Source organism: Mastomys coucha, unplaced genomic scaffold (assembly GCF_008632895.1).
Source record: "Mastomys coucha isolate ucsf_1 unplaced genomic scaffold, UCSF_Mcou_1 pScaffold17, whole genome shotgun sequence".
Taxonomy (NCBI): Eukaryota; Metazoa; Chordata; class Mammalia; order Rodentia; family Muridae; genus Mastomys; species Mastomys coucha.
In genome coordinates, this window is record NW_022196899.1 from 6,121,133 (window position 1) to 6,133,623 (window position 12,491).

The 12,491-nt window shown below is 36.4% G+C and overlaps 1 protein-coding gene across 2 annotated transcripts in view; it reads right to left on the reverse strand.

The window, feature by feature from the left end:
• Nucleotides 1–3,227: 3,227 nt before the first annotated feature.
• Snx16 (sorting nexin 16) overlaps nucleotides 3,228–12,491 on the reverse strand; it is a 23,648-nt gene continuing 14,384 nt past the window's right edge. The window contains exons 5-8 of one of the 2 annotated variants that reach the window (XM_031376343.1): nucleotides 11,489–11,558; nucleotides 6,015–6,151; nucleotides 5,433–5,552; nucleotides 3,228–4,329 (exon numbers count right to left, since the gene is read on the reverse strand). In XM_031376343.1, the coding sequence (XP_031232203.1) occupies nucleotides 4,233–4,329; nucleotides 5,433–5,552; nucleotides 6,015–6,151; nucleotides 11,489–11,558 (424 nt within the window). In that variant the 3' untranslated portion in view covers nucleotides 3,228–4,232. The remainder of the gene's footprint in view (nucleotides 4,330–5,432; nucleotides 5,553–6,014; nucleotides 6,152–11,488; nucleotides 11,559–12,491) is intronic. The other variant, XM_031376344.1, reaches the window with a different exon arrangement.

Consider the following 12,491-nt stretch of genomic DNA (forward strand, 5'->3'; position numbering starts at 1 on the left):
AGTTATCACAGAGAAGGGAGCTTCAGTTGGGGAAGTGCCTCCATGAGATCCATCTGTAAGGCATTTTCTCAATTAGTGATCAAGGGGGTAGGGCCCCTTGTGGGTGGTGCCATCCCTGGGCTGGAAGTCTTGGGTTCTACAAGAGAGCAGGCTGAGCAAGCCAGGGGAAGCAAGCCAGTAAGGAACATCTCTCAATGGCCTCTGCATCAGCTCCTGCTTCCTGATCTGCTTGAGTTCCAGTCCTGACTTCCTCTGGTGATCAACAGCAATGTGGAAGTGTAAGCTGAATAAACCCTTTCCTCCCCAACTTGCTTCTTGGTCATGATATTTGTGCAGGAATAGAAACCCTGACTAAGACAGTTACTCTTGGAGTCCCAAAGGTTCCCATGGGGAGGTAGGGTGCTCTCCCATCCTTTTCAAATAGTGGCACTTCCTGGTGATTAAACATTCAATGGATGAGACTATCGGGGAGCCATTCTTATTCAAACTGCCAGAAGGAGCCTAACATTCATGTCTAATAAACATCTCTCTCATTTTCAAAAGGCAATTTTTGCCTATTTAACTTCTGTACTGTTGACAAAATATACAATACTATTTGTTGCTAAAATTCCTTTCCTGGGGAGACATAAAGCAATGTTTACTCCTCCTCCTGAGGTCCCCACAAGAGAGGCACAATTGTATCCAAGTTCAGTCTGGGGAATCAATTTATTGGGCTTCCTTACATAGCCTAGGTAAGGGTTAAAGTGATGTAGACACTCCTCCACCCTTCAACCAGCAGCATGTGAAAAGCCTTCCACTTCCCTAGTGGATGAGGGAGAGCTTTTCCAGTAGTCACACAGATGGAGCCTCGCTCTAGACCTCCCAGGGCTCCCATTTACTACAGCCTCCTCCCATGGCAGCCCTGTGCAGGAGAATCTCATGCCTTACTCTGTTTCTCTCTGCAGGGATAAATTGTAGACCAGCTCAGCTGGTATAATCTTTTGTAGGGGATCAGAGGGACCTGAACTATCCAAGATGGCAGTTGCTTGGGTTGGAGGACAGTCCTTCATTACACCATTATAGACAGAAAAGCCTTCTTTTATTGGAAAGGCTTTTTTTCCTTTATAATCTACAATCCAATTTTCAGATTTTCTCTGTATAATGAACAAAACCCTCAGTCTGTAGTGGCTTAACAAATGGCCCGAGTCTGGTATTTGCATCCTGTTCCATGTCCCAGTACCTATGAACATCATTTGAGGTCTGAGGGATGGGCTCATTGCAATCCAGAACAATGGGTAGGTGAGACTGTGTAAGAGGGTGCTTACCTTCCTGCAGGACACATTCCCCAAATCAACCTGTTGCCCCCCTACTTGTTTCAGTAGCCACAATCAGGTCGCAGGCTCTATGATCCAACTCCTGGGAGCTGAGAAACACAGTTTTCCCAATTTCTCTCTCTGCAAAGCATTAGGAGGGGCTGATAAATACAGTCAGTTCCTTTTGGTTAAGCTCATGGATAGTAGCTGCTCTCTAAAGAAACAAGCTTTCATGGGAAGACCAACTAAGTTCATGGAGGGACCTTCACTGTACTTTTTCAAAGGACTTTAGTACTATGTGAGGTAGTACTACAACTTTGATTACAAATACTTCAGCTACAAACCTTGTATTAAGACTGTTAAGACTACTTATCCTCATTAGGATCTATTACAAACCATTCCCTTTTCATGCATACCTTGGCTGTTTTGCTTTTTGGTTTGTGTAGATGACACAGATCTTTGTGACAAAAGCAACTGTCAGGTGATGTATGTCCTATTTTATATTGTCCTTTGGCCCAAAGCTTTTTGATAGCCTCCTAAATATCAGTACTTTAAATGTGTGATCCACATTCATTGATCTAACCTCAAGAAATATTTCTAGGGAGAACAATTTAGTTTTTTTTCAATCAGCAGCATGATTCTGAAGTTGAAGTTATAAGATTATTCACAAGTACATTTTGTTTCAACTAAATTAAAAACTTAAAAGTAAAAAAAAAAAACCTTAAAGTGAATACTGGTTAAAGGGCATGTTCACAAAGACTTCATAGAATATCATATTCATAGGATATCAAGTATAAACTTAAGAAGAATCATAAGTTCATTGCATTCCTATGAAACACAGCTCTTAAATGGAATCTGACTTACAAAAGCTGCAGGGGACAGGGTGGAAAGAGAAAGCAAAGGGGAGAAGCAGTAGCCAGCATTTTAGCAATCTGTTGCTTTTGTAATGTTCCTCTTGTAAATGGAAAATTCATTAAATGGGGATAATACGTGGGAGTAAAATGTATTATTAAGGTAAAGCATGCAAATACAAATAAAGTATTTAAATGTAAATAATAGTAGTTTACCTAATAAACAGATTTTGTCAGCCACTTAGAACTTTGCATATAATCTGAGAGGCTGGATTTTAAGTGTGTAGACCCTTTAAAACAGATATATAGTTTAATGCATTTGGCAAAAATCATTATTTATTACTGTTAGATGGTATTGAGGTTTTGTTTGTTTGGTTTCTGTTTTTCAAGACAGAGTTTCTCTGTGTAACAGTTCTGGTTGTCCTGGAACTCTATCTGTAGATGAGGCTGGCCTTGAACTCTCAGAGATCTACCTGCCTTTGCCTCCTGAGTAGTGGGATTAAAGGTATGAGCCAGTATACCCAGATGGTGAGAAGTAGTTTAACTTATTTTTCTTTTCAAGCTTTTTGCAAAGCCTACCATAACTTAAGATGAATAAGCAGACTAATTTATTATTATTTTTCTATCACCAAGAATAAGTACACTTTCATACATTTTGTGGAAAATGTTCAGATGCAGAGCGTATCTGTGTACTCTTGTAAAAAGCATTCTCCTTGTAACATCAAGGGTTAACAAGAGTCACTGAACATAATGACTTATGTTGTAGAATCTTAAGACACTGATAATCCTCTAGATTGCAAAGGAGAAATAAAGATGCCATTCTATTTCTCCAGGAGGTTCTTTCAGACTTTAGAAAGTCCAATGCCAAGTTGGATTTCAAGATGTTATTATGCAAACAGCAGAAATAGAAAATATGCAAGTTGACAGTATCAAGAGGAGACAAGGCACTTCACAGCTGTACAGAGAGCTGAAATAAGGCAAGCACTTCCCAAGGCTGGCTTACAGACCCTGAGAGACTTCTTAGTAACACTGAAGGCTCTAACATCCTTCCAGCTAACTCTACTTACTAAAGAAACTCACCCAATTGAACTTGGCACAAATAAGTTTAATTATCATAAAGTGCATCAGTTGACTAAATACATATAAACAAAATCAGCCATAGTACAGCATAACATCTTCACATACATAGAAATACATATGGAACACCAGGAGTCAAGCTACTTGGCAACTTTGCAGTATATATGGTTATTTATTTTTTTTCTATAACTACTTGCCTCAAAACTGTAATTTATTTTGAAAAGAATATGCCTTGATTAGCAAAAAGAGGTAGTGTTCTGAATGAGGCAGACCCCAGTAAATTTATGGGTAGAAAATTGAGTTGAAGATTATGCAGAAAATATCCAACTATAACATATTAATAAACCAGGACACTTACAGTAAGTATCTTGACATCAATTAATCATCATTTGAATCAAGGCTATTTTATCACTTTGCTTATCTAATTATAGCTCTTCAAAACACATTATCTTTGGTTCTAGAAAGCCATCTTCTTTTAAATAGCATTAACATTTCAAATAAGCAATTTTTCTCTAGAGATGATAGACATATTAACATTTCAAACTGGATTTTTATTTATCTTTGCTGTGGTGTTCACTGATTTAAACCTATATTATGTCTGAGATAGAGACACTACCCAGATTTTAACATGCAATTAATTTTCACCTGATATAAGTGGTGATTTAAGACAAGCAAGCACACATATATGCACACACACACAAACACAGTAGTCTGGAGCAATCTACAGGCAACACACTGTAATAATTTATGTAAAGTATTTAAGAAAATGGGCCCTGATAACAATTCTAACTGTTTTGTTTTTTTCAATGTAGTAAATACAATGCTGGATAAAAGACATCGAAAGCAGCAGTGAATATAGTTCCTATTCCAATAACTTAAAAAAAAAAAAACTTTATGTAAACTTTATACACGTGCACTCTTGTTCTCTTCTGTTTCAGTTTATTAGGGTGGCATCTGCTCCTGTGCTGCAGTCTGCTGAGATGACAAAGTGGAGGGAGCAGTCACCAGTGTGTTAGTCATCTTCAGCATTATATGCCAACTGTGCTACTTCTATGTCTGCTCTCACACTTCCGGCTTCTCTAGAGTTGAAGCGTGGCTTATGATCAGCTCTGTAAAGAAAGAGGAGTATGCTAGTGAAGGGGACAGATACATGCGCTCATTTTATTGTTATTTTCTCATAGAAAGGCTACTTATACATTTAATGCGATATAATCATAAATTCAAGCAGAATTCTCTGTGTATGTGTGTACATGTACATACTTGTGGTGATCGGAAGACAATGTTAGGTGTCATTCCTCAGATGCTACCCGCTTAAACGTTCTGTTCCTTTATTTAGATTGCATGTGTGTGCATGACTGAAGGAGTCAGTTCTCTCTTCCCACTGAGTGGGACAAGGAACTGGATGCTGCCTGTCATCCGGAGGCAAACACATTTCCTCAGTCACCTATCACTGGCCTTCTCCTAATTTTCCAAGATAAAGTCTCTTACTGGCCTGGAGTTTGCCAATGGGGCAAAGTTGGCTGGCCAGTAAAGTCTTTTCTTAGGGACAAACTAGGATACTTTAGTTTGTCTTTGTTTAATTCTTTTTTGATGAGCAGATTCATGATATGGCAACACAATGCTCATACACTTAGGATTTAAATGATCAGGCTTTAGTAAACTAGCCATTGTGGTATATTTAACGTGACGCAAGCTAAAATCATAGAGAGAACTTCAATTAGGAAAATGCCTCCAAGAAGATTGAGCTGGAGGCAAGCCTGTAAGGCATTTTCTTAATTAGTGACCACGGAAGTCTAGTCCACCGTGGGTGATGTCATCCACAGGGAAGTCTAGTCCACTGTGGGTGATGTCATCCACAGGGAAGTCTAGTCCACCGTGGGTGATGTCATCCACAGGGAAGTCTAGTCCACCGTGGGTGATGTCATCCAAGGGAAGTCTAGTCCACCGTGGGTGATGTCATCCAAGGGCTAGTAGTCCTGGGTTCTATAAAAAAGCAGGCTGAGCAAGCCAGAGGAATGAAGGCAGTAAGCCGCAACTCTCCAAGACCTCTGCATCAGATCCTGCCCCGAGGCTCCTGCCTTGTTGGAATTCCTGTCTTGATTCTCTTCAGTGATAAACATGGAAGCCAAATAAACCCTTTCCTCCCCAAGCTGCTTTTGGTCATGAGTGTTTCACTACAGTCATAGTAAACCTAACCAAGACAACTATGTACCTAGATTCTTCATCCAAGACATCCCGATTGACCTGACGTACAGAGGACTCCACCCTTAGGATCTGTCCACCTTCTGCTCTTGACACATACAGTGGTGCTCCAGGTTCTAAGGACAATGTTCTAAAGGTATATTAAAACACAAAGTTATTTCTTCTGAATAAGAATGGTGTGCCTTCACTGTCATGAAAACATGCAGCATTCTTGGCCTCCAGCTAAGTCTTCGCAGTCATGTGACTATTAACTGCTAAATGAGGGAATGATAGTGAAATCATCAGCTGTAATAATTTAGAAGCTCCCTCATATGCATTCAGTATATACTGACGGGAAGGCAAACTCTAGCTTTTGTAGTCAGAGGTTAGAAGTCATGTCACATTGGTAGATGAAAACACGTTTTAATCAGCTATAGGTTTATTTTCCTGAGGTTTCTCATCCTTAAATTTTCAGACTCTATGTTCAATTTGTTTATAAAGAAGTAGGTCAAGAGCTCAGGACTTTCATAAATCACATTAAAATCTGAAGGCCACTGAGACTAGAGTGTGAAGAGTCAGACTGGCCAGGCTGCAGACCTGTGTCATGACCTACCTGATTCTGGTCTCTAATGCATCTATGTGAAGCTGCTTTTCCCCGAGGAGTTTCTTTAGGGATTCCACCTCTTTTTGCTTCTCTAGCAGTTCTCTCTGTAAATGGTAGTTAGTTTCTTCTAAAGTCTCACAGAAAGCCTTTACAAAGAACAGGAAGGCAAAGAAAAAAAAATTAAGTACTGAAGCAGTACCTCTCTCAAAAACATTACTGAAGAGTCAGAACACAGAAATCAAAGTTATATTTGTAAAAGTCCAGATAGTTTGTTTTTCACACTTATCTTTTTAGATTACTACTATTTTGGCATTCAGTTCCCATGCATCAAGGGATACCTGTAAGTTCTTTTCCTTGAGAATAACTATAGTAGCAAACACTGAAAATGGATATATAATTACAGATAAAGTAAGAGAATATCATTTAAGAAAATGAAGAACAGATAATCTGAATAAACTACAACCATTAGAAACACAATGGAGTTAGTTATTTAAACTCTGATAATGGAATTATCAGTCAAATTAGTCTCACAGGTAAGTTCTATGAAGACTGAAGTAACAAAAGCTATTAACAGCACTCAAAAAGCTCTGGAGAACAGAAAAAGAGGAACTTAGGAAACTAGAATAATCCTGACACTAGAGATAGAAAAAAAAAAACCCAATACATTCAGTAATTTGATCCCAAATCATTATCATCTAAATTCAGCAATAAAAATAAAAATTTATAAATAATTCTTTATCATTTGAAAATCTATGAATGTAATTTGTGCTTATGTAAATAAAACCATCAAGCACATGGAAACATTTAGCAATATAGCAAACTAAAAATAGGGAATAACTTCCTTAACCACAAAAGGAGATACCAACAAAATTACCAAGAGCTTACAGAAAACATCTAACATGGCACAGGACTTCTGTAAGGTGAACAAGAAATATGCCCACTGTGAAGGTTTCAATTCACTATTGTGTTTGCCAATAAATTTATCAATAGTACAGGAAATGCCATGTATGATATTAGGGAAGAGAGGAAAAACTATGGATGTTAGTAAGATTGACAGTACAGCCGATTCAAGAGGATCTACAAAGATACAGTAGGTATGTGAAATAAATACACTAAATTCAATAATTCAATTGTAAAAATTTAGATTATAAAACAATTAAATATAAATCCTGTCTTGAAAGTTTAAGAAGAAAAAGAAATCAAACTTTTATAGAAGCTATTCTCAACTAATATGCAATAGGATTTTCAAGGAATTCACAAGTTGATTATAAAATTTTCATGAAAGAATAAAAAGCCAATTTTGAAAGACAAAACCCAAAAACAAAACCAACCTGAACATGGAAGAGAACCTTTGCAATGTGTCCCTTAGCTTCTAAAGCTACTATAATTTAAAGTGTACAAAACTGGCAGGAGGAGTTATGAACTGGAACAGAGCTAACTGGCTACACAGGCAAGACGAATGATTTATAGTTTACCCATGGAAACTATAAATATTAAGTCATGAAGGAAAATGAACACTTTCACAAGCGGTATTGGGATGAGTGGTCACCCACAAAGAAAAGCCAAGTCAATTAATGTATTGATGTGAAAAGCAAGTTTTACTACCAAAAAGGATTTAAAGATTACACTTGTATCCTGGAGTGTAGTAAAATAAAAATAATGGAAACTGTGATGAAGTATGGTAATGGGGCAATTATAGAAGCAGCCTATGTATCCACTAGTATAGAAAATCCATTTGGTAACCAAGAATTAAAACTAACCTAGAAGAAGAGTAGTAATGGTAGAAATGAGTGGCGATGGGAAACACATTGCTGACAAGATGTGTCAACTGACAGCAAATTTTGGGAATAACTCTCCAAAGGCAGTGAAGCTGAAGAGTAAAATACACAACACTCAGAGAATTCCACCTTACAAATAAGCTTTCTATAAACCTTTGGGTTTCAGAATAATCATTAGAAAAATATGCTGATAGAATGATTTAGCCATTACTAAGACCTCAAAATGGTTTGTATTCTTAGAAAATAACCGATCCAAACCCACTAAGGATGGATGCAATTTTCTCCCGTGATCAGCAGCGGCTTCTAGAAGATGTCTCACAACCCAGAGGCATCCTTTACTTGCCTTTTTATTTTCCTCAAACTTGGGAACAAAAAAAATTTAAGTTCCTAAGCCGAAGAATACCTCAAGGTTGGAATTTATGTAGAGAAAATCTAAAGATTTAGGTTTTAATTATTGGTAATATAACATTTCTTTAAATATTCTTGAATCCATACTACATTTCTTTGATTGTTGAGACTGGGTCTGCAGGAGTCAAAGCCACCACTGACCCGCCTACTGGTGCTGGGATTACTGGTATGTGCCACTGTACCTAGCTTCTATTAGGAATTTCCAATCATTATCTATTTATTGCGACTATGCCCCAACCTCATTTCTTCCACTGATTTATTTCCAGAGTTTCAACCCTGAATTTCTCCAAGCGGGCAGTCCAGGTTAATATACCCAGGCTTAATTTCCTCCTCGGTATAGGCACTTGGAGGGGTAGAAATATCTCCCTTTCATAGGATGCAGGTTGAAAAGTAGGAGCAAGTTTTACTGGATTAAGGTCCCTTATCTTTTGAGTAATTTCAACTTGTCACTTGTTTCAAAAGAGTCAGTAGAGAATTTCTAAATAAATATTCATTTTCAAATACAGTTATAAGAAACTATATTTGTTTTATAGAAAAATTCTAGGAGCTATATTGTACATTGCTTTGTTCAATGTATAGGCTTAATACAGCTTTGATGATTTATTTAAACTAGTTATTTCAACCAATATGGGAATGAACTGATTAGCATCCCTTTGCCAAAGAATTATACAGTCCTTCACAATATAGTGTGGAGTTTCAGAAATCCTAACTCAAACCAACTTCCACTCTTTCCCAACTAGTCACTATATATTTTGAATTAAAGATATTTAAAAGATTTTTTTTTTTTTTTTTTTTTTTTTTTTGTAAAAGGAAAAATGTGAATTGTTTAAGAACTGTCTTGCAGTTAGGAAGAAAGTGCTATTAGAACGGAATGGAAATCACGAGCTCTGAGGTGAAAAAGTAATAACACCAACTGTGGCATAGTATATTACAGCCACCTAACATAGAACTCTTCAAACACATGAGATACACATGAGATAAAACTCAGTGCTGCAGAGACAAATACCACAGTTATTAAATGAGAAGACCAATACTAGAGCTGCAAAATGCATCTGAAGTGTCCAGCATTCAACAAAACAAAAGATATGTATATATGAAAAATAAGTTATTAGAAACTATCTCTAAATGACCTCAAATAATGATATAAAGAATAGTGACTCTTGAAGCAGCTTGCATATTAGGTATACTAAAGCCAAAAAAATTAAAGGTATATTTATTTTCCAGTAAACCAAGAATCTTAATAATGAGAAAGAATGACAAATAGAAGCAAATGAAAATTCTGGAGTTAAAAAACTTCAAAGACTAAATACAAATGAGTAAGAGACACTCACCGATAGACCTGATAGGACAAAGTTGTGAACTCCTGAACTCAAAAGACAAACTTATAGAAACAATCTAGTCTTCCAAACAAAGAGAATATATAACTGAGTAAAACTCACTGCGAAAAAAACCAACAACACTTCCGAGTTATGCAACAAAGTGAAAATTCCAAGGAGAGCCAAGGGGAAGGGCGGAGGGGACGGCAGAGGACTTGAGATGGTGGCCACACCTGAGGCAGTATCTGCCATCAGGCCCAGGAAGTGTGCGTGTGATGAACACAGGGGCCACATGTTGATGTATCCCAATCAGATTATTAAAAGTCCAAGACAGAGATCTTCCAAACAGAGCAGAAGTATCCATCATATACACAGAAATGATAATAAAATTAAAATCTGACTTTTCCTCGAGATTGATAGTGAAGGCAAGAAATGACTCATTCAAAGGGCTGGATGAAAAACAATCTGGGGAAATAAGGAACTTCTGCAATGTCACATGTTTGTGAGGACACGGAGAAACAGCCACTCCCCTAACCCACTCCCTGGGAAACCACTCATGTAGAACAGTCCATTAGCTTAGAAAAATTATGGATTTCTTTCAAAAGTTAAACATCAGGAGGTACTACAACAAAGTAACACATCTCCCAGGACACAGCTCAAGAGAAAGGAAAGTATGTGTGTGTCAGTGTTTAAAAGAAATGGTCCACAGTGACTTCTAATGGAATAAAACTGCAAACAATATAAGTATCATTCAGCTAGGGGCTTAAGAAATGCAATGTGGTGCATGCATTAAAAAATGACCGAAGACTGAAAAGTGGTGATAGAAGCTACCCAGTGGGATAGCCTGTAGACATGCCAGGTGAAAGAAAGCAGAAATGATAAAATATATAAATTGTGTCATGCATATCATATACACAAAAGATTATGTATGCAGAATGTGAATTATATGTATAAACATGCCCCATGTACTGCATATATATATATATGTATATATATACACACACATATATACATATATATACATGTATGTGTATATATATATATGTATGTGTGTGTATGTATATGTACACATATATATATGAAATAAACAGAAAATGAAAATTTATAGGGAAAAAAGCAGATTATTAGTTGTCTTGGGCTAGGGGTGCATACTGTAAAGTGGTTTTGGAAGTTTTTTGAGGAAATATAGCTATTCTAAAACTAGATTATGATAATACCACAGCTGTATAAATACTAAAAATTACTAAGCTGTATTATTTACAATGAAATAACAAAATAACAAATGAATAAAGCTTTTGAAGGTTTTACTTCAATATAAGTATTTTTAAAAAAGCTATAGCATTTACTCCAACACAAAGAAGTGTTACAATTTAACTGCACAAAACTGCAAGCCTACCAATTAAATCTGTTTCATTTAAATGCCATTAAACATTTGGGGGTAAACTTGCATAAAATTCTAGCTAATCTATTATTACCAAATCTGTTTTGTGTATCTAGCCTATTGCTTCAAGAAATGGGCCATTTTAATGTGTTGATTATTGTAATTTGAGTACCATCAAACATGAGCTGAATTGCTAACAAGACAATCCCATCTACCTCTGAAGATCAGCTCAATTTGAATGTAACAGTAGGGTTCCTCACTGACACACCTTAGAAAAGGAATGTTCATTATAAAATCATAGTGCCAAATGAAGTAAATCCTGTAGCATTTTATTAATTTTTTAAGGAGTAAAATAAGTAGAAAGGATTTAACTTTAGATTTTTATTCATTTCATGCTACATGTAATTTTTATGTCTTCACTAAACTAGGTCCATGTTTTTCAATGAAACCTTTGATTCAAATAATAAAAGCTGTTTGTATAAAATCACTGTAGTTTGAACTGATAATAATTTGTTGTTTGCCAATCCATCCAAGAAACAATGTAGTAATTGTACTGTATTATTTATTTTTCTTCCATGTGACATATAATACAGCACTTACCCTGCTTTCTTCTAGGCTATCAAATGGACCTGGTGGATCATCCAGACAAAGAAATTCTCTCACTGCAAGGCTTTTCAAAGGCAAAAAAATTAGCTGGCATACGAATAAAATTACAAAAGACAGAAGAACACAAAAGACACATTTAAGCTATACAGTGTGTGAGACAAATGATTCTGTAGATAATATAAAAATAAACAATTTGTCTTTACTTAAGTAGCCACATGCAAATACTAAACTATAAAAGATATAAAGGTTTTACTCAAGTTACTGGATCTTACACATGTAAATAAAGACCACAAGATCCCTGTTACCTACAAACCATATCACAATCAACACCATTCGGAATAATGGTAGAGGGCACCAGCCTGAGGAGCGAGCCTCGCTCTTGACTTTCAAAGAGGTAACAGTACCAAGCGCTGCATAGGTGTCACCGTGCCACGAAGGAAAGCAATTCTTAATTTATATTCTTTTAAGGTCTAAGAAGGCTTTACTCTGAAATACCTTAAAGACTGCCCTTGCTATGTCTATTAATTCATATATACTTCCTCTAGATATTAAGAGGAAAACTTCTGACCATCTCTTAATTATCAAGCATTTTATATATTGAAATATTCCCATGAATAAACTTTGTGCCCTCAGCAGTGGGTTAAGACAGTGGGCCATCAAACTTCCTCACAACAAACATGCTCTCTTTTTCCAAACAGCAATTGCAGGCCAGGAAATAACTTGACATATATGCGCAGCTTCTTATTTGTAAAAGGCAAGAGTATGCTGGGTGGTGGTGGAGCATGCCTTTTTTTTTTTAAACTTTTATTGCATTACCAGAAAAGTTACATGATTTCAATTTATCTGAATTTGTTAACATTTAAAAACATATTTTAATTAAATAGAATTGAATCACATCCTTGTTCCCCTTTTATAACACCGCTCCTCCCATAGACCCCCCCTTCAATACCTATATTTTTTGTCGTATTCCTTAAAATTTATAAAATATTATAAAAAT